The 23,585-nt window shown below is 33.2% G+C and overlaps 2 protein-coding genes across 2 annotated transcripts in view; one reads left to right on the top strand and one right to left on the bottom strand.

Moving 5' to 3' along the window:
• Positions 1 to 48: 48 nt before the first annotated feature.
• LOC129003882 (mitochondrial translation release factor in rescue-like) lies at positions 49 to 9,367 on the bottom strand. Its single transcript, XM_054432211.1, has 4 exons — positions 9,229 to 9,367; positions 8,267 to 8,397; positions 7,318 to 7,423; positions 49 to 317 (listed from the first exon to the last, which is right to left on the bottom strand). Exons 2-4 carry the CDS (start codon positions 8,360 to 8,362, stop codon positions 97 to 99), a joined length of 423 nt encoding a protein of 140 aa, XP_054288186.1. The 5' UTR covers positions 8,363 to 8,397; positions 9,229 to 9,367; the 3' UTR covers positions 49 to 96.
• Positions 9,368 to 16,345: 6,978 nt separating this feature from the next.
• LOC129002482 (diuretic hormone receptor-like) overlaps positions 16,346 to 23,585 on the top strand; it is an 84,748-nt gene continuing 77,508 nt past the window's right edge. Inside the window, exon 1 of the mRNA XM_054430320.1 lies at positions 16,346 to 16,394. The gene's annotated coding sequence lies outside the window, so the exon portion shown is untranslated. The remainder of the gene's footprint in view (positions 16,395 to 23,585) is intronic.

Raw genomic sequence — 23,585 nt, 5'->3', positions numbered from 1 at the left:
CTCTGTCTATTTCCCACTCTTACATCAGGAAATAAATTTATAACAAAATGAAAATAACCATTTATGAATTTACAAAACCAAGTTCCTAGTACAAAGTTAAGTAATGCCCTCTTGCTCTTTCCATTTATCTTTCAACTTGGCAAGCTTTCTTCGTTTTTGATCAGCTTTGACAGACTTTAGCTTCTCCAGTGCCTTGGTTTGAGCTTCAATGGATTTGTCTCCATTAATGAGGTTGTCCAATTTGGTGACTAAAAGTTCCCTGGCGAGTTTCCGATTTCGATCCTGAGACCTTGTTTCATGGCACTTGACTACAATACCTGCAACACAAGGAAAAAAAAATTTTGAAGCTTAAACTGTGGAGGGACTTTTCATTACAATTCTCTGAAATTCTTCCAAAATAGTTACTTTGTCGATTTGTAGCTTGAGCTCTCGTTGTTCATCAAGGCACCCAGTGGGAAGTGTTGGAGTAAATAACGAGTTCGAAAAGATTACAAAAAAAAGATGGTTTATTACACAAAAGAAATTTAGATGCCAATTTTACACTTTTAAGGATTACACTTTATACTAAACTATACTGTTACTGTTATAATTTAGATACTTTTACATCAATTTTAATAGTTATAATAATAATACCAATACCGGAAGGTCATCGCGGCCGCAAACGGAGAGAGAGAGACAAACTAGAGTTACGATCAGTTATTCACGACACATGATGGAGAACAAATGAGACTGTTGCATGGGCTCCACCCGGCAAGGCGGAAGTAGAGAGGAAAAAGAATGTTCACCGTTCAGTGCTGCGCTCTATCAAAACTGTGCAGCAGTGATACCAACCGCATGCGTTGCGCATGTGTCACAGTTGCGGGCTCTGATCACATATACACCTCTCAACTGAGTTATGGTTTATAATATAATTTTGACTGATGAACGTTTTGATGATGTAACGTTACTAAAATGAATCCATAGGAAACCTGTATTTCCTAATACATTGATATATGTTGCTAATACAGTTATTTGAGTATCCTGTATTACTAGATAACACGTAGCTCGAAATCGAGCAAAACTGAAACTTGTATGTAAAAAAAAACAAAAACAGCAAGACCTTAATCAAAAGAGTTGCTCTAAAATCATGTATATGACTGATTATAGAAATATAAAAATATTATGATGTAAAAAATATAAAAGTAATCTACAATATTTAAATTTACATTCACTATCATACTGCTTTGGTGATCTCTTATGTATAGTAGGCGGGTGCACTCTATGAGCGCGTAGATGTCATTCACACACTGTAAAGTGAGCTTTTGACCTAATGTAGCTCAATTCCTCTCTTGACGCCAACCATCACTACTCTTAGCATTGTTAAATTATTTCTTTTATGTGTTCTGTTTTAGGCGTGTTTAAATTAGGGTTACCAACCCAAGTCTCCGGTTGGGAACATAAGAGGGTAAGCAAGTGGATCCAACGACAGATCTAGAATGGATACGCGTTTAACATTATTAGTGTTAAAAAAGCTATACGATTTATTTGGCCAGGTGGTGCTTTGTTTTCAGCTTTAAAAATTGCTGCAACATCTACACATGTAGCACCATTGTAGCGAGGGAAGACACTTCCTTCTGTCTCTTATTATGTACATAAGAATCTCACTTGACTCCTCGGAGCTCTCGTCCCTACATAATGTCTGCCACAGTCTTCAAAGATTTGCAAATGGGTTGGCATTGTGACCCTATTTTCCGCATATTTTTTCATTGCATTTTTTGTTTGAATTGTGATTAATTCTCTTTTGGGTTCTAGTGACATTGTTGTACTTACTTATATATCTGTGCGTATTCAGGATCATCACCTTATTGAGGAATTAGAGGACCCACTCGGTGGTAAAACGTGTCACGGATCTTAAAATTGTAGATCCCCTGTGGAACTTTCTCGTCTTAATGAGCTTCGGAGCTGACCATGGTAAAGGCAGAATTGAATTGACAAACTTTATCCAAATAACTTCTATATATAAGTCTCACAGTCCTATTTTCAGATTGGGAGTTTCCAATAAGAACCTGAAGGTATTGTGAATTGCACAAATGAGGTAAACATAAACAACAGTAAAAACTTAACTGTCTCGGCCAGTCTTTTCTTGCTTAAAAATATGTAAGCTACTACAATGTAAACATTTAACGTTCATTTGTCCGCGACTAGACTATCACAACGGTAGTACTACCACTATGTATGTAATGGATAACTGCCCTGCGAATAATCATTTTTAAACATTCACTTCATCACATCGAACTGTAACATGATAATCATTAAAATACGATGTAAGGTGAATCAATTTAACCATAGAAAATAATAAAATATTTATTAAATATTTATTCTTAAACTCTTCATTATGAACCAGAACCAGACTTAGTTAACAGATTGAAACAAAATATAAATCCCAGCTTTGCTCTGGAAGTTTTAAGTCCTGCAGTCTGTGGTTAACCTTAAAAACTATTTTAAACTACGTCCATATGTTATTTGTAAACAAAAGGAAATGAGTTTGATCAAATGTCAACAGATAGCGCCACCTTCCAAACTTTAGCCCTTAACTGTACTTAAGGGATGCCCTTTCTTAATATTCTGAGACGTACTTGCACATCTACGTGAAAATACCTTTAATTTGACACCTCAAACGTAAAAATCCGTCAAACCGTTATCGAGTTATGACTGTGAAAAGAAACCTGCTTCCGTATTAGTATATAGACTAGATAACCTGTTGCTCGAAATCGAGCAAAACTGCAACTTGTAATAAAAAAAAAAACAACAAAAACATAAACAGCAAGACCTCAATCAAAGAGTAATTCTAAAGTCTATGACTGATTATAGAAATACGAAAATATTATGTTGTAACAAATTATTAAACTAACCTACAATATTTAAATAAATATAGATCCGCTCTCATACTGCTTTGGTCATCTCTTATGTATTGTAGGTGGGTCCCCACTATGAGAACGTAGATGTCAACCACACACTGTAAAGTGAGCTTTTCCGACCTAATGTTGCAAGCCAAATCCCTCTCTTGACGCAAACCAGTACGACACGTAATATAGCACTGTTAAATTATTTCTACGATAGGTTCTGTTTTAGGCGTGTTTAAATTAGGGGCCCCAACCAAAGTCTCCAGTTGGGAACATTAGAGGGCAAGCAAGTGGATCTAACGACGGATCTAGAACGGATTCGCGTTTAACATTATTAGTTTTTGAAAAAAAAATTAACTAAGATTTATTTGGTCTGGTGGTCCTCTGTTTTCAGCTTTAAAAATAGCGGCGACATTTATACAGGTCGCATCATTGTAGCGAGGAAAGCCAATTATTTTGTCTCTTATTATGTACATAAGAATCTCCCTTAACTCCTCGGAGCTCTCATCCCTACACATTTCTGCCACAGTTTTAAAAGATTGGGAAAATGGGTTGGCAATGTGACCCTATTTCCCACATATTTTTTTATTGAATCTTTCCTTTCAAGTGTCATGGATCTTGAAATTGTAGATCTCCTATGATCCTCTCATCTAAATGAGCTTCAGAGCTGACCATGGCAAAGGCGGAAATGAATTGACGAATTTTATTCTAATAATTTCTAGATCCAAGCCTCCCCTGATTTCCCTGATTTCAGATTGGGAGTTTCCAATAAGTTCCTGGAATTCCGCAGATGAGGTAAATGGTTCTCTCATTTATGGCAACAAAGAGTAACAATTGAACTGTGTCGGCCAGACTCTTTTTTTTATGCTTAAAATGTAAGCCACCACAATGTGAACATTTAAAGTTCATTTGTCCAAGGTTAGATGTATCCCACACGATGGTTACCACTCTGTAATCTTCAAATGATACATTGGGAGATTGATGCAAGCGGATCTTCAAATAATACATTGGGAGATTGATGCAAGCGGCCACGTTCGCGTTTCCTCCAGCCACTCACAGTCTTCGTCTTACTGGTGGCATATTATTTTAAATTTAGATACATTGCGAAAGTTAACAAAACAACAGAAAACACTACAACAGAATTGTTATACACATTGTAAATTACATGATATGGTGATGTAACTGCACTGGAAATAATCACTTTCAAACATTCATTTCATCACACCAAACTGTAACCAAAACAACACGATAATTCAGTAAAATACGATGTAAGGTAAATACATTCAACTATTTACAAACAATTTGCTGTCAAGTCTTGCTAGGAGACTCTTTATTTAGGAAACAGATTTAGTTAACAGATGTTTAGATAAAAACATAAAATTCCGGCTTTGCTCTGGAATAAATAAGTCCTGCAGTCTATGGTCAAACTTAAAAACTAAAAAGAATTAAATATTTATTCTTAAACACTTTGTTGTCTAGTATTGATAGGATGCTCTTCAATTATGAACCAGACTTAGTTAACAGATTGAAACAAAATAAATTCCAGCTTTGCTCTGTAAGTTTTAAGTCCTGGAGTCTGTGGTTAACCTTAAAAACTATTTCAAACTACGTCCATATGTTATTTGTAAACAAAGGGAAATGATTTGGATCAAATGTCAACAGATGGCGCCACCTTCCAAACTTTAGCCCTTAACTGTACTTAATTGGCGCCCTTTCCAAATATTCTGAGACGTATTTGCACATCTACGTGAAAATACCTTTAATGTGACACCTCAAACTTTAAAATCCATCAAGCCGTTATTGAGTTATGACTGTGAAAAGAAAACTGCTTGCGTATTAATATATAGATTCCTGATTAAAACAAAAAAGTGAAGTTAATGCCAGTGGCCAAAATTGGGGGCTGGCGGCGCTTGAGCCGTCAGAGATTAAAGATGTTGCAAGGAAAAATGAAAAGAATATTTCCTATATTCTTTTGTAAATAAAAAATAAAAGATTCTTTACTTTAATATCACCATTTCATTTCTTCAGACAATAACTCACACCTGTATGTAATATAATTTCAATATTCCATAGAGGTGTGAGTAAACCAAAAAGTTGCCCCCTGGTGGGGGTTGAAAATGAAATTTAATTACTTTAATATTAATAAAATGTAGTTCGCAAAAGAACAAAGTCTGTGACGGCTATACAATGTGAACTGAAAATATTTAAAAATGAAGTTAGATGTAAAAATTACAATATAAAATACGATTTATATAAAACTCTTTTCCAAATATTTGATCTATGTAAAATCTACAAATGTTTTACAGTACTTAATAAATGTAAACGACTCTAAATTTGAAACATGTGACTAGCTAACATAATAAAACATGAATGCTGCAAAATGAAATGAAATGAAAATGAAATGAAATAATATTTTATTTCCCATTAATTTACAGACAAGTACATTGTATTTTTTTCTTTTCTTAAATATGAAACAGCAAAATATTACTAACTAGATAACAAAACAAAAATTATATACTGTAGAAATAAGTAAATAAAAGTGTTAAAAAAAATACATTCTATAAGAAAGGAAAAAGTCTACATAGGCAGGGCCTGTGCGTAGACTGAGTTGCGAAAAGATTAATTTAAATGGGAAGTAAAAAATATATAAGAGAAAAAAAATCGTATAATTTAAACCTTTTTTTTTATTTGTCTTGCTTGAAGCTGAATTTTTAGTGTTCTGGAATAAATTGACGGTAAAAAAAAAAATTCTTTATGCAAACAGAGGTAATTTATAATCATGAAAAAAATGATTAAATATTCAATATGGACAGATTGGCTCGATTACACACTATAAATACAATTTTCACAGTACCGGTACTAACAGTAATTTTACTTACATACAATGAAGACACATAGATGACACTTAAAAATATATTTACAAAAACTGCACTTGGGGATGACTACGCAAAACGATCAATTTTTTACGAAGTTTCTCGGACGGTCAGACTCAAATATTTCAATTAATTTAATTTTACTTTCGTTTTTTCGCGATACGATTTTCTAGACACTCCGGAGATCAAACAATTGTTTCTCGTTACCGATACACACGTAAGGATTTACCGAGAGTGGTTTTTTTACGAACTGAGTTGAGAATTACGAATTTCCGAACATCGCCAATAGAAGTCTGGTCCCCAAGTGTACGACCGTTGGAAAACTTTTCAACGTTTCAAGTTAGATATCACTCCGCGTTCACGTGTTTGGCCGTTGTTGTTTCCTTGTTTTCACGCACGTTCTTTTGATTTGAATTTGAATCGGTACAATGTCCAGCCTTCAACTATATTTTTCGAACAAGACAAGCTCTGCACAATTAAATCTCCTAAGTACTTGGCTACACTTTGCTACAGCTTATAGGCAATTCCCTTCACTTTCCAGTGACTTCCCCACTCGACTCTTACATAAAGTTTGAGTTAGCATGAATTACATATTTACAACTTACTATACGATCTTGTAAATTTAGTTTTAGTACAAAACTGTACCTACAATGGAGAAACCGTTAGAATAAATAAAGCTAACTTTTTAGAGGTTATCTTTGACTAACAAAGTCAAGTAGGGAGATATAAACTTTTATTTAAATCATTCAATTATTTACGCACCATATTTGCAAATACTATGTGTAGGCTATATCATGGCAATGGTGGAACCAAAGCCAATAGGATAGATATCCAATGAAATTTTTGTAATAAGCCTTAAGATGATGAAATCAAGAGATGATATACTAAAATATAAATTTTAATCAAATAGACAATGACAGGCAAGACCCAAATCCTCAAAAGACAATCTATTTATCGAATAATGTTTACCAAGGATAAAGTTTACACACAAATTTTACATGTTAACTACCAATCATCTTCATCAGTAATCTAATCATTATTAACCAAGACCAACAGCAATAGCTCCTAATTTAGCCTATTCCATAACTAACTTATAGACAGTCCCATTTCAGTCCAGGAGATCAAAGCACTTCATTCCCTAACATGGTTTTTTTTTTTAAGACCTCAGCGGCCTCTTTTCATGCATTTCCTCGTCCACATAGACTAACTGCCCGTGCGTGGATTGTATCATTGTATCTAGCAAAGCAAAGCAAGGGGTTAGCCGATACAGTACGAAAGTGAACTGTACTGATAAAATGTTTGCGGCAGTGACCAGGATCCGAGCCCTTGACATCGCTGCCCTGGGGCCGAAGTCCTTGAGCCTACTGACTGAGCCACCGACTCACATAAATAGTTGGACCATTGATTGTTTATACAGCTTATCTATGTAAATGGATTTGGTGTGACACATTTATGAGTCATCGGTAGCCAAATTTAAAATTTAATTTGATGATAACATAACATCTTACAATACACTACTCAACCAACAATACCAATACTCAATAACAATACTCTAGTCTCACCTGAAGGCTTGTGAGTGAGAACTACACAGTTGCTGGTTCTATTCGTAGCTTGGCCACCAGGACCTGACCCTCTTACAAACTGTTCCTTCAAGTCTTCTTCTACCAACTATAGACAAACCGATAGGAAATAGATAAAAACCAGTCTATTTTCAGTTCTACAAGCAAGAGTTTAAAAAACAAAATAAGTTGGAAAAATCTAACTTCCTAAACATTTGAAAGAAAAATAAAAAAATCAACAACACTTTTTTGTGTAGTTTTAACGTTTTTAACGTGAGTGAACTGCCTATTACTAGAGTGGGAATTACTTGTTATTATATAGGTCTACGGCTAAACTTAAAGCTACACCGTAAATCGGATCTTAACAAACAAGTAACTTCTTGCACATTAAGCAAGATTCACTAAAAATCAATCCGAAACATTTTGTTCAGAATCTAAATAAGTGTTAATCTTATCTAGGAGTATTCATTGCCATTACAAACTCTTGTTTATGTAATTAAATGTTTCTATAAAATTTCTATATATTTACAAATGTACTATCATAATGGAGTGTATCATAGTGTATTTATCATGTAGTGTATCATAGTTAGAAAATAGTTAGTTGTTAAAAATAGTTTTTTAACAATTTGTAACTATACAAAAGCATTTTGAGAGTTTAAAAATTCAAGTTATATTATTATTTTTACAGTAGTCTAGCCAAACTGAACCGGCTGTGGTATGCTAAAATCAGCGGTAACTAATGTAACTTAGACTAGCACACTTAGACAACCAAACCACACAGAAATGCCAAGCAATTTCATGAGACTCGATAGTCTGCAGAGAGGGTTGGCTAATTCAGAAGAAATATAACAAAAATGATCAGATGGACTATTCGAGACTACTCTATCAAAAAAGACTCTATCAGAGAATGAGCACTTTAGCAGTTTCCCCCAAAATATATTGGCAAACCAACCTTAGGGACCAGGGAGTAGTCTAGTTTATTCTTGTTGATCTGAACGACTACTGTGGTAACCAGTCGCCTCACCATAGACCAGCTCTGTAGCATCATACAACTCGTCTGTACTTCAGCAGAGCTTGTCCTTTCTGCAAGTAATTAGTTACGGTAATAAAACACGTAAAACTCCTACTAGATACCCTAAGGCTAGGCGCACAAGAGCGATTATTTTGAGGCGACTATTTCATCGGCCGATCTGTGCATCATGTATTTGAATAGAAGCGCGTACACAGGCGATCGAGAACTGCGCCGATTTAAAAATCTGGGTTTTGCCACAGATTCGTAGGCGAGGCGATTGTCGCCCGAAAATCTGTAACGTACAGATTGTTATCAGTCACATGGTCGACTAAAAAATTGCCTTGTGTGCGCCTGGACATAAATCAAGGGTGTTTTATTTTTGGCCGATTTTTTAATCGGCCGATCGAATAATCGGCCGTGTGCGCCAGGCCTAACCCTAAATTGATAAACAGAAACGGGATATTAACTTAGGGTTTTAAAATGTTCAAAAATTGTTGTTTTTCTTCTAATTTTACCCTTAAAACATGAAAATGCCCAATTTTGATTAGGCTTACTGTTATCTTGGTCAAAGAACTTAAAGAATTTTGTATGCTATATTGAAGCTTTCTTGTAAAACTCAACGTTACGAAGAAATTCCCAAAAACTGTATTTAAGATTACCATGTTATTCTTAAGGCGAAAAAGAAAACTGTTGTAGTTTGCTAATTTATGGATGTACCGGTATGTTGATCAAATTTGGCAAATTTATATATTTAATCCTATAAAAAAACACCTGTCAGTTAACTTATGACTTGTTTATGGAAATATTTCAGTAAAAACCCAATGAGACAAATTGAAATTTGCTTTAGTCTGCAGGTTTGTTGCAGAGGTGGTAATTTACCACAGCAGTCTCGACTCGCTTACCTTATAACAGAATTCTATAATGTCTGGTTTTTCTTCATGCTGATTTTTCCTGAATTCCTCCTGCACTCTGTTCAAAAAGTATTCTTTGTCTGTATATTTCAAGTTTTTTGAATAACGGATAAGGCTTCGATAAAGATTTAAAACTTCTTTTGCTGTAGGCTGGGACATAATCTGTAAAGAAACAAAGTTAATTTGGCATCTTAATTTTTTTTTACCATTTAACAACATTATCTGTAGTCTTGTAGGGTATAATATTTAAGGTACGCCTAGGCAAATAGGCATGGATGTTATTTGTCCATCTTGAATAGGTACCATTTTAGTTGATTTATTACCTATAACTTAGAACTTGTTTTGTCGAGGAGACCTAATATTTCCAGTTTAAATCTAGTATGATAGGCAATTAAATAAGTCAGGTACATGAACTAGGCTATTCCATCAAACCTAGAAACCGAAACACCTAGAAGGTATTATGTTAACGGAACTACATTTAGACAATTTTATAAGTTTACCTACTTGTGTTGAATTTGGGTTGCAAAACTAAGTTACTTAAGTTACTACATATTGATATTCCTACAAAAATGTTCAAACAACCTTTAAACAAAACATCAGGGATGAGCATCGGTAGTCAATGTTTTTTAAACATGGATGTGTTTCTATCGATGGTAGGTTACCGATTTTTTTTGTTAAATCGATGTTTTCGTCAAACATTGATGTTTTTGGCCAAGTATTAAGTGGTATAAGTATCGATGTTTTCCATTACTAGAGAGTACAGACAGCAGACGAAAAACTGTAAAAACAAAAACATAAAAAAACATGGTCCCCGAAACATCGTAGTCCTTAGTCAATGATCGTAGTTTTCACAATCTTGGTTAATTGATGGTGAACATCGATGGTTGACCTATCGATGCTCATCCCTAGCTACCAATGTAGAATATAGATGCTACCTAGTTGAGGTTACGAATGAAAACCTCTCTCTGAGGCATACCGGTGTTTACTTTTATATTTAAAGACAAGTGTAAATATTGAAACCGACTTACCAGTTGCGAAATATAAAATTCGAAAATTCCGGAACCATAATCCACTCAACAAAGATTAGAGGATGGAATAAAATCAAGAGTAGGCCTATTCATAAAAAACAAAACAAAAATACTAGGCCTAGTAGTTCATTTTCAAGCTCGTCTCGTCAAAGTCGTCACTAGCAGAAAGCCTAAGCAAAGCATGTGAAAAAAAGCGCTTCAGCTTCGGCAGACGACACTATTTTATTTTTTTAGTAGGGGAGCACTCGTGGATATTGAGAAGGCCAATAACTTTTGAAAACCATTGATTATGCATCTCCACAAAACCTATGATAGTACAACCAGTGAATCAAAATCGGATCATTTTTGCTCGAGTTATTTTGCTAACGGACACACACACACACACACACGCATATATATATATATATAAGGTGTATATATAAAGTATCAGATGCTTTGGTCTCAACTACCCACACAACACAAGAATATCCTTGGAATGTCCTGGGGATATCCCAGTGGGATATGGGGGATATCCCAGTGGGGTATGGGGGATATCCTCTTTGTATCCCGCAATGTCCTCAGGATATTCTGGGGAACTATGCCCGCCCAAATCCGGATCCCTGGGATATCCCACCAGGATATTATACATAAAAACACAAAATAATATATATTTAGTCTAAAAAGCACTTTTACCAGTTAAGTATTTTAATTAAATAGCTCATAAAAACAAATTTTGGGAAAAAAATTTAAACAAAAATATTTATGCCCAGACGACTTTTAAACCGGGTACCTTTGACTTATGAAACTCTTACCTTGCCTCCTGAGCTATTTGTAATTATTGTTGATATTACTAGTTTTCAAGCGGTTAAAGAGGAGCCGACAGTTGAAATGGTCGCAATACTTAAATATCTTTTATACTATGATTCTGTTTAGGCATCAAGTTGTTAAATTGTTTTTCTGGGAGTTGTAGAGGATACTGTAATAAGAATATAGATAATAATTGTTGTATGATTAACTAATATCCCCCTTGAATTTTCAACCAATAAATTTTCTAAAAATAAGTTATAATTTAAATTAAAAAGAAAATATTTGCATTATTATTATTATTGTGAGCAGATGTATTATTATTATTAAATGGTAAAAATTTAGAGTTTGATAGTTATTATGCCCCATGGGGATATCCTACGGATCTCCAAAGGATGTCCTATGGATATGATCGGAAAACATGATAAATTTTTATAAATCATTAGTAACGTTATTAGTTATTTTAATTCGAAATAGTATTGAAATCCTTTTAATAACGTTTCTCAAGCACTTGTCACTTGAAAAAATACATCCAATACTATAAAATATGTTTTAATATAGGTAGCCTACCGAGAATATCCATAGGAAGTCCCCAGGATATCCTCAAAACGCAATCGTTTGTGTTGGATATGTGCAATATCTTAGAGTGATCCTAGGGACATTATCAAATCCTGAGATCTATGTGGGATATGTGGGAACTGGTCAGAATCCTGTGCTGTGTGGGAAAGCTGTATTCAGTAGCATATTTCGAGAAGTACTTGAGTTATTAGTGGATTTTACAAATAAATTATGAAAAAATGATATCGTGAAAATATCCACAATGGTTATATCCCTAGAATACTAGGGATGTGCCAAAGATATTCCTGTCCCTCGATCAAAAACCCTAAACAAAAAAAATTAATTATTGTAACGGGAACATGTCAGGAATGTCCCAGAGATATTCTTATATCTAATGGGATATTGGGACCTTTTGGGAACTCTGTGGGATATCCTGAGGATATTCTGTGCTATATGGGTACTGTAACTAATAGAATAGAATAGAATAGAAAAATTCTTTATTGCTCAATGTACATAATATACAGTTATTGTAAACAATCACAATAGTATTGAACACAATTCTGGTTATAGTATTTATACAAATATGCCTATGAACTTACACAAAAATTTTTAAACCTTAACTGTTTAAAACATGGGATATAATAATAAATAGAATCATAGAGCAATAAAGCCCTGAGGTTATAAACCTGTGCGGGATCTATATTTGAATCTTACACAAACTCAGTAGTAGGGTAGAGAGTGCCTGGCCGGATCAGTACCACAGTTATACTACACAATATTTACACAATAATATGTCATCTTGGATTTGAGCTTTGGTTGCAGTAAATATTTATTTGTTCAATTCATTATAGGATCAGTTAATCGCTTCTTCTAAACTTTTAGTAGATGAAAGGGACTGAATCTTCTCTGAAAAACTCTTGATAAAGTCAGAATAATGAGCGAACATGCCCATGGTTCGTCGCAATGATTGGATGTCATGAGGAAGGGGTAGTTTCAAGAGCGACTGAAGACGGTGTGGATCAGGACGGATTTCGTTCTTTGTTATTACATATCCTAACAGATTGATTTTGTCTTGTGCAAAAGAGTCTATTTCTATGTTCAGAGTAAAGTTGTACCTTGACTCTAATAGTCATGGTTTTACTTATTAAATGCAAAATCATGTTTTACAAAAACAAAACAAAACATTGTTTATCCACTGGCTATTAAGTAGAAGGTTCTTTTTTATTTTTGCTATACAATTTTATTACTCATCGTAAAGAACAAATTACCATTTAACTCATAGTTGTTAAGCGCAGCAACGTGCACCGGGTAACTCCTAGTTCCCTATAAGGATGTTTCCGAAATGCCAGTATCAACTAAAGGATCAGTTTTAATTCCATCAACTTCAATCGTAATAGTAGCTTAGCCTTAGCTGCACATGTACGTAGATCTTTGCCGGAAGTTTTTTTGGAGTCAGATCCAACGATGTTTTAACCGATATTCTATCTTTTACCGTTTTCGAAATATCAGCGTTTTAACACATAGCGCCTCCCGTTATGTTTGCCCCCTCCAAACCCACCTTATTGACCACTTTTGAAATAGGCGACATACGTAATTTTGATCACCACAGCCCATATTACAATAATCAGCAATAACATTGCGTACTACTTTCATGCATGCTCAAACCCCCTCAGCCCCTGTGGAATAAAACAAAAGGGTCCGGCCGTTACCCTCAGGATGTCTTATGTCAGCACCAGTTGTTACGAATGATAAGTCTGAGTTTTTATTCTTACCTCTTCTTGACGAAGTTAGATGTATTATCTTGTCTGGGTAGAAGGCCTATTACCTTGGGTGACTAACAGTTGGGGACAGAGAAACCTTCTCAGATCACACAGAGTGATTCCCGGATTTTAATATTTATAATGCAGTGCGTCACAATGTCCACATCTTTCGTTAAAAGGGCGTAGGTTGGATACATTTTCATTTTAAGGAATATCGAAAGCAGCGGCAGCTCTATCTATACCTTACACAGGCTGAGGTTGAAATGATAGAATACCGATTCGCTAAGAAGGAGTTCTAGACGACCTAATTTTGTTGATAACCCTTGGTCAAACAGACATTTTTTTATCTCACTAATATTGTCTTTAAAAATTCTTAAAGGACTCACTTTCATCCAACTGCCAGAAATAGCATCAATGTAATTTATTAACCCCACTGCTTTTAAGAACATAAACAAAAATATAAATACAGTACAGTAAACAAACAGCTGTTAATTCCATTGATCAGCTGTTTATCATTTAATTAATTAAACAATGAAAACATGGAAGGTAAGGCCCTTTGTAAATATGTCTGTGTGGCAGAGCCCTTAGGGAATTAGTTCATTCCAATAATTTTCGGCAAATCCATACACTCTTCGCTTAATTTGTATGTGTCATTTGCCTGTATTTTTATTTTTTAATGGTTTTAAACGATGACGTCAAACTTCCACTTATCACTTTCATAACATATTAGATAACAGGTTTTTTAAAATTTAAAAGCTGTTAAGTAGAAGCCGAGATTATGAAAATAATGTTTGCGTCCATTATTTTTAGTGCACTGTTAAGTGGAATCAACTCATCGTGTTTAGAACGATCTAATGTATGATCTGAAGCCTATTTTGATGTGTTTCTTTTTTGCACCGATTTAGCCTAAACGTGTTGCTATATTTAATGGTAACTAAAGCATTGTGCAAATAGTTGATTTTATTTTTTAATAGTAGTTTAGAAGACGGCGAAGAAAATATAAATACAGTTAAAATAAAAACCCCTTCATTTACACATGACGGAAAGATATAACTTACACCCTTATATTTCCTTCAGCCGATCCGTAAGGATGATAAATATAAAAGGGAGTATGTTTATTTTTATGGTACAGGTATTGTAAAAGGAGGCAATTGTACAAAAGAGACATTCTGACACAGGATCCCAAACTGTCAATTACAGGATAAAGGTATGGGAATACATTTAAACAAATCTTGTTTGGTAATCGAGCCGGTTATGTGTGGTGGAATTGGTTTAAATGGACTGACACATGTGCCTGAATGGAATAAAGATGTGTGCTCTGTTCAAGTCGCATATGCCTGGGAACGGTACGGGAACATTTGAATCATGAAATATTATATTGAGCGGAACCATGAAGTGTGTTTGCATTGTTTGATACTAACACGCTGACTTTTGATGCTGAAAGTAGAGTATTTCCTCATTCGTTGCCAAATAAATTCAGCAGCCTGTTTTGATGTGTTATGTCTAGCTACGGTACGTTAACAGCTCTGAAGCATCGATACATAGCTACTGATCGTAGTAGTTATATATCGGTGCTCTGATCTTGGCTAAGCCCCCCTTGGACAGGTACATTTTACATCTTACTTTTAATCCTACGGTAAATAATACTTGCAGACAATATTTTCTAATTAGATAATTTTGTTTGGTTATATCGTTTAAAAGTGGGTTAAATGACGATAAAAAGGAAAACAACCAAATGAACTCCACATACACACCGGACATAAACATACGGTACTGGAAAATTGTATGGAGATAAATAAGAGCTATTATGAATCTAGAAAGGATTAATAATTCATGGCACAATTACTATAAAAATGACAATTAACCAAAGATATAAATTATAAATGATTAATTTTAACCAGATCCCTAAATAATGATATAAGGAAGATATTAATTTAAGGTAACAAGTAAAATCAAGTGTATAGGATACTACAATTAGACTATGAACCTACAGGTAAGTATAAATATTCAATGATACTATGCAAGAGTTGAGAAATAATAAGAAATAATAGGAAATAGGGCCCAGCAAAACGCCTTGCTCCGCTTTCCAAAAGTGATCCTAGAAGTGGGTAGAAAAGGGGTTTTTACTTTGGAAAAAGATCTACAATGATCTCCCCTTGGGCCTAAAATAGCTGGGGTTCCTGGCTTTGAAAAAAAAACATGAAAAAGACTGTAAAATATTTGTATATAGCCTATCATTTAATTTTATCATACACATTGTTTTTTTTCATTGTTGTATATTTTTTAGTTAGTTATACCGACCTGAGTTACTCTGTAAAACCAACGCTCGGAAATAAAGGCTTATTTATTTATTCATAGGACTCTCACTTCAGAATCGGTATAACAAACTTAGCCTGGTTCATGTATTTTACGTATTTTGAATATTTATGTATTTCCCTTGTTTTGGTATCAAATATATTAATTATTAAAGCATATATCTGCATCTTCAATCAAAAAGAAGAATTTTCTGTTCTTACAACATTACTTCGAAATTATAAAGAAAAAGACTTTATTTTTAATACTTTAATACTTTAATTTTAAATGGCACCATATTGTAATGCCTTGAACTTGAATAATTGAACCATTGCAATTTAAGTCCAATTGGAAAACCACTTAATAATTCACCTGGTCATGTATTCCGCTACTTTCGTTCTTATTAAAACAAGAAAATCTGCAATGTAACTTCCTTCGTTATAAAACACAATGTTAGCTATAGAAATCGTATAGAATAAATAAATAACATGCAACTAACACATTTATACTGATTACAGTGAATTTGTAATAAACTAATAAAGAAACAACAATTTGAGTGATATCTTACATGGTGGTGAAGGTGGCAAACATCAGCTGATCGCAACAATGCGTCAGCTGATGCCTCAACAATGGCTGGCTTGGCTGCGGCGCCGCGCGACGCCAAACCTTCCTTCAGTATGTGTTACAGCGTCGTCCCGACTACATCAGAGCATGCATGGTTCACATGGTTGATTCGGTATGTAAGAACATTTATTATTATCTCTGATATAGAACTATTTATAATTGTTTTTTGGCATAAAATGAATTTAGTTGATCAGAAAACATTTCACCGATCATTTAAAGGCGAATCAACGAGTTTGAGGATGATTTCAGTTTATTTGATTTCTCATGACTAGGCTTAACTTGCAACTTGTTGTTTTACATAGTTGACAGGCTGCTGCTAATGAAGTTGTAGCAGTAGGGACATCTTGGCATGGCGGCAGGTCAAACTTGCGTGTAAACAAACATTGAACTGCACTTATTTATGGTACGATTTTGATACGATTAGCGTTAAAATATTATATTGATAGTAGTTTGGTGTATTATTTTAACTAACTCAGTTATTTATTTGAATGATTTCCATTATTTTATCCTATCATTTCTCAGTAGGCTATCCAATTTGTTCAATATATATTTTATTAGTTTTTCTTCAGAGGCTAATTTTAAGTTTTACATTAATGGAAAATGCCATTAATGTGCTTTAGGCCTGCCATCTATAACAACATATTGTGATTGTGTAACTGATTTACAGGTACACTTTAACACAGTTTTATCACAGAATAAACTCTTTATTCTGTGGTTTTATCTACGGTAATTTTATTATAGTCTAAATCATTTAGAAACATTACGATTGGTCAAGACTGTTGTGACTGGTCGGAACCACCAAGCCAATGTAACATATTTTATTTGGATCTATCGTCTTGAATTTGGAGTATAAGTGTAATAACTATACTATGTGGTGTTATAGTACAAACTTTTATCCTTCTATACTATAAGAATGCACAAAGAAATTTACTTGATTTATGGTTGAATTATTTTGAGTTCAAGTGATTGTTTAAATCGATAACACAAGTTTATTTATATAAGTAAAAGTTACAATTATAAAGTATGATTAACTATATACTGAAGCAAATTAAAAGCTTCAACAGTTCATTTTTAAAACATTATTCCATTTATGGTCAGAACAGTTAACAGTGAAGATACACAAAGTGTAATATAATATGACACTTTAGTGGGAATAAATATTTAGTTGATAAAGCTTGTTACTGAAATAGATTTCTTTATAGAAAAATGTAACTTTGCATTCATAATTGAATTTAAAATACATTTAGTTTACAATTTTTTCAATATTGACTTTTGTGTCGTATATACAGTAGATACATTTGATGAATTTTACATGGCCTTTACGGTAACTGATCAATTCCTATCTTAATTTTAATACTTTAAACAAGTAGGTGAAACGTTCGGATACGTGTTTTACACTTGAAAATTTATAAGTGTTATAGTTATTTCGGGTGTTATACTTTGAGAGTTATTTCGGTTTAAGAAACTTTAATTAACTTTAAAAACACTTCTCACCCATTTGTGTGAGTTGCACAAACTACGGTGAACGACTAATAAGTGAGGAAACAATTATTTCATTGAGCAATTAAATTCGTCAATTGTCAGTCTCTGAGCATGTTCCATATTTGCCGCCATTACATATTACTACACATGTCTACATTGTTGAATACTTCTTTGAACTTCTTTATATTTTATAATAAACAACAAATTTATCTTATTAGTTTCGTTCAAATCTAGAACAGATACAATAAATTATTAACGATATAGATCACTATACTGTAGTATTATTTCAAAACCATTTTTAAATACCGTTCAATCGAATGTAAACATGACACCTACTAGATACCTACTAGATTTAACCATAATAAATTGTCTCCTGTACAATATAATTTCCATTCTGTTGTTTTAAATATACAGCTCTATTAGAGAGTTATAACAAAAAGAACTTTCTTCAATTGAGACGCCGACCGAGTAGTGCCGTATTGTTTCTTACACTCCAACTTTTCGATCGTGCTAAACTGAAAGTTCAACTTATTGGAAAGTTTAGAATCTTTCACCAACTTAAGTATCAGTTAGTTTCTCTATAATAGTATGAAAAGAGAAAACATATCTTCAGTAGTGGCACATTCTATGGGTTGTTCATTCAACTATGCACGACGACCTCTTAGAGACAAAAATGGTTACAGCAGATAATAAATATTTAATTGAGTTTCCAAATACTTTCGTTAAATTTCAAATTTTAGCGAATTTCCCTATATTGGCGTAGTTATTATACCATAGGTGGCACGGTAAGACCTAGTCCCAGGAGCAATTTACTTTTTCATTAGGTATATAGAAATTTACTTAGTCTGCTGTGGGCTAGGTATTGCAACCTAGTGGAATGTATTTGAACGATCAAGTCACCTGTCTAAAGCATTTCTAATATTTGTTTCGACTTCGTGACAATTTCGTACCGTATACTTTAGACCGAATTATGAACTATTTAATTCTCACTGTTGTAACAACTGAGATAATTAAATCAAACGTTAACAAACTTCTGAGAACAAATATCAAAGAACCAATGACAATAAATAGTAATGACATGATGAAATGCAATGAGATTTACAGTAACAAGTTATTTACGTGCTACCCTCCAAAACTTTCCACTGTATTTGAATTTTCAATTAAAACCAACTGTTATTGCATTGGGTGTGTTTCATTGTTTTAACAGCGGTTAATATATATTACTTCATTCTGTCCGAAGAGAACCAACGCCTGGAAATTTATATAGTAATGTTTTATTAAATTTGTATAAAATATTCGTTATTTTTCAAATTACTCCAATAGATGTCACTGTTTTTGTTTGTATGTTTGTTTAACGGACAAACTGTAAATAATAGTAGCTATAACTTAATCTTTTGCTAGTATGACAATATATATGAAAGTTCTGGTCAGTGACAAATTGTCGGTAATATCATTGTTTATTTGTCAAAAATCCACACACTAAATTCAACGAATATTATGTGCATAATTGAATGTGAACATATTAGCTTTAGTACATAAAAGAATATTCATTTATTTGTTGTAAAAATTGAATTCCTTATTTCATGTAATAAAAATGTAATAGTAACCTTCCTCGGGATGGACTCCTCAGAGGAGGCTACGACCTCGGTTGTTGAAACCCCCTTAATCCTTACAGTATTTGTAAATCCAATTTATATGAAATAGCTTGCTATAATAAATATAGCCTTTTATAGGTCATCGTTATGGGTTGACGAAACTTTTAATGTTTCCAATGTGCAAATGGAGTGTTTATTTTTTGTTGTAGTTTTGTTTGATTTTTTATATTCTTGATTGATATTTTTATATATTTTATATTATCTTTGAAGCTATCGCTACCAAATACATTAGAACTTCGATAACAAGACTCTAATGGGGATTACAAAATAAGACTTGATCAAGGTTAACTTCTCATCGAGGTTTGCAATAGCATTCGATTATGGGTAGAATAAATTGCGGATTTTAAAAGGACACTTGTTATCAAGGATGACTCGTTATAGAGGGTCTTGTTAACGAGGTTATAACAATATTTATTAACTATTGCTTGTTCTCTGCTTTTAACATAGCCCAAGCATAGCCCAAGAACAAAGTACATTTTTAATCTTACTCCCAAACAAGAGAGACATTTTTCATCGCTTTCGATGTTCTGTAGGCTCACCAGACTTTATCAAGCACTTCATCAACAAATGGTGCCTATTTTAGAACATTGCCAAAGACTACTTGCAGTATCTGACTCAAGTCAGTGTTTGGACAACTGAATTAATCTTTTAGGTTACGTAACATTTTGTGTTAGTTTTAAGAAAAGAGTAGACGCTGCAAATTATTGGAAGTCGACGTTGGTATTTGATAAATTTAGGTAATCACAGAACACACAGTTTATAAGTCATTTTGCCAAACTCAATTTCATTAATTTTCAATATAATTTATTAAGTTAGTGGAAAATATAGAAATAATGTTATATTATTTTAAACACATTTTACGAACCTTCATAGTTCTTTTTAACTGGTTGCAAAGTGGTTATGATGCTTGTGTGATTATCGTTAGGGCTCCGGATTTGTACTATTTTTTAAATGTACCTAGCTATTTTTTATTGGGTGTTTTTAAACAAGTGGCATTGGCTAAAGAAACATCTGTTATCCCACGGTCATTTGGAATTTTGATCATTGTTTTTAATATTCAGGATAATGTACCGGTACTCTACGTTATGCCTCTGTCACAATAAAATTACTTATTTGCAAGAATGTACTTGCATGGACGGTTCTAACCGCAGTAGTTTACTTGTTGCTCAACCTTTACAGACAAAGGAGCACGCATTGTATTGATTGGTTGCAGATAAATGTCAGGTTTTCTTTACTACTTAGTTTGTTATACATTATATCCTTTAAACGATACAGTTGTAATATACTACAGTAGAAAGTTTATAGTTTTCGGGTTAAATAACAAAGAAACCAAATAACCAAACCACCTCTTCAATCAAAAACAAAACTATTGATTAAAATTTTCGTTAGCTAATCCGAATGGATAGCAAGTCTACATAAGGGAGTAAGAGTACGTTTAATCGGAGACATTTTATTTAGTTAAATGAGACCGACTGAGGAACAACAGTTGATTGTTTGATGTGCAAGCTGAGAAAGTGTTTGACTAAACGCCTCACTTGTTTTGGGTAAAGAACTGTTTCTCTATTATTTGAGATAAAATTTCCAGCTTTGTTTTATACCTTTGTTTATGACAGCAGATGAAAAACAACCATTTACAATACATCTTTGTAATTGGTAAAACTAGCTATAATGTTGGTGAAAACCCAAGAAAAAATATCGAAAATAGAAACACTCTACAGTATACCCGACGGACACGAACGTTAAATTCTATTTTTAGTTCAATTAAACGGATGACAAATCTATGAGGGATTGAATATAATCTATGACATAGGTTTTGTTGATATCATGAATAAAAAAAAACATTTAAATCTAACTATATACATACAGGAATATTCTTAGCGATTAAAATTCGAAGTAAGTTAAGACGATGGATGAGACTAAGAGTTATTAAGGAAGCGATCGAGTAGATAGTCTCATTCCTTTGTTTAAAGATGCCAATTTAAAACTGGGTATCGCCAATTTGAGAATATTAATAGTATTATGAGCACATCTTTATCCATATCACAAACACTGGTAAACATACGATACGCATTATTGAGTACATTTGATAAAGTATGATTTTTTGTTTTAACCAATTAATACAATGACGTGCTTAACATAACCCAAAGAGAATTCGGAATAACCTATTTAGTGATATCATTTTGTATGAGAGAATTTTGTGTTTTTTAACTCTTTTTTAATATGTTAGGGGAAACATTAGGCTAGTAAAAAAGAAATGAGATAGCTTTTTTATGTTATCAATTAATTAGTAGCCGAACCACGGCTACCTAGTTCCATCCAGTTCCATCTACTAACCACGGCTAGTTCTACTTCCATCACATAATAAAGTGATGGAACTAGAATTACGGGTACTAAGATTGGTGGTTTACATAATCTTAAATGACTTAACAATTATGACTAACGCAATCATGTTAGCCCGTAAAAATGTAATAGTATGAAAACAACAGTCAAATACAAGATTGCCATTACATTCACTGTCACAAACATATTTTGGTGTCTGATATTTTGGTCACATCTGAACACTATTAGGCTCTTCTTTTTGTTACAAATTCTATTTCTTCCCTCTAAACAACTCAGTATTTTTGTGCTAAGTTTAAATTGGATCCAAAAACTTGACATGTTATTTTTTAGACAGAGTTTCTTCTCCGCTCCAACAACAGTTTCTTAGCCTGAGCTATAAACACGCAATAAACCGCTTTGCAAACATTCAGCCTGTTTGTTTGTTTGTTGTCCCATCCTCGTTTGCTTATTGGATTGTACGTCTTTGATCTTGTAACGAGTCTCAACAAACTTGGACAAACTATAACAAGTTGTTTGCGATTAAATCTCAGAGCTGATTGGGACATCGACTTTCCTCTTGTTAAGATTTAACACGGAAATCTGAAAACGTGTAGGAATAGTTTGCAATTCAGGTTTAAAGCTTACCAACTAATTGTAACAATTGATTGCCTATTTATGAAAGAATAATAATTAAATAATAATGAATCTTTAATAACTATTCGTAATATTCGTCTATTTAGCACACCCATAGTGCGCCAAATGATTATCAATGTATAGCAAATATAACAATCATTAAAATAATGAAAGCAGACACTGTTTTATGTGTACATAAAAAACGATCGATAATCCGAAAATATGAAACTCGTCAATAACTTTTTGGTGTTCGTTGTTTAAGCACACCAATTTCAATAATATTGATAGCAGAAGAATATGAAATTAACTATATAGACAATAATAACACTTAAAATTGTGTTTGCAATACAAAATTAAAATAACCTCTAATCGCTACCCTTCTAAATTTCCACAAAATTTTCAAAATTGGCAATGCATTTAAATTCCACTTTCCTCACTAAACAAAAGGTTTATTTTATTTGAATTTTAATTGATAAATAATTTTATTGTGCTCAAATGTTCAAATTAATGTAATGATATTACCATACGGTACCGAAAGTTTAGTGTGAATACATTTGAATGTTCAATATTAGACAACTCTACGTGTAGCTGTGTTGGAGCGATAAGGTGAAACAGCCAAATAAACGTTGCACAGTTATAGATTGTTTATTTTTTGTGCTCCTCTGATAACAGAACTATCTTGGGAAAATGTACATAACTTGTGTATGTTTAATTTATACATTGGTTTCTTAATTCAGTTGCGTTTCTATTTGTCGACAAATGAATTGCAATATTTTTAAATCTGTATATTAAATATATACTACAGGTCGTCCAGTGGACGAAAACTCGACCAACAATATGTAATGTACAGACTTCTCAATTTTTACCCTACACTGTAAATAAAACATGTGATTGGAATTTCTTCTATTTGTTTTGATTTTCTGTTTATATTTCGTTGTTATTTCGTCACCAGCATGGCAACCCATAAAATCCAAGTTAGTTAAAAAAAGTTTTAATTAATATTTTGTGCGTATTTTTAATCCTGTTTTCATTTATAAAGGGATTCTGCTCATCTACAGGAAAATATATTTCTAACAATATGCATACATTTCCCTGCGATGTACAAGAGCTGAGAAAAACGGGTTTAAAAGAAACATGCCTGACTATTAATATATAGATACACGTAAAAATAATACTTTTAATGTATAGGAAAATTTTTTGTTTCAATTTTAAAA

Source organism: Macrosteles quadrilineatus, unplaced genomic scaffold (genome assembly GCF_028750875.1).
Source record: "Macrosteles quadrilineatus isolate MER2022 unplaced genomic scaffold, UCM_ALF_1.0 Scaffold_9__3_contigs__length_116548681, whole genome shotgun sequence".
Lineage (NCBI taxonomy): Eukaryota > Metazoa > Arthropoda > Insecta > Hemiptera > Cicadellidae > Macrosteles > Macrosteles quadrilineatus.
Note: the sequence above shows the minus strand (reverse complement) of the source record. Positions and strands in the feature narration are given on the sequence as shown.

Coding starts and splice junctions, on each gene's coding strand:
- LOC129003882 (XM_054432211.1), bottom strand. CDS start 8,362: ATGATGCTACAGAGCTGGTCTATGGTGAGGCGACTGGTTACCACAGTA. Junction 7,424..8,266: donor ACTACTCCCTGGTCCCTAAG/GTTGGTTTGCCA, acceptor GTTTGTCTATAG/TTGGTAGAAGAAGACTTGAA. Junction 318..7,317: donor TCTCACTCACAAGCCTTCAG/GTGAGACTAGAG, acceptor CTTGTGTTGCAG/GTATTGTAGTCAAGTGCCAT.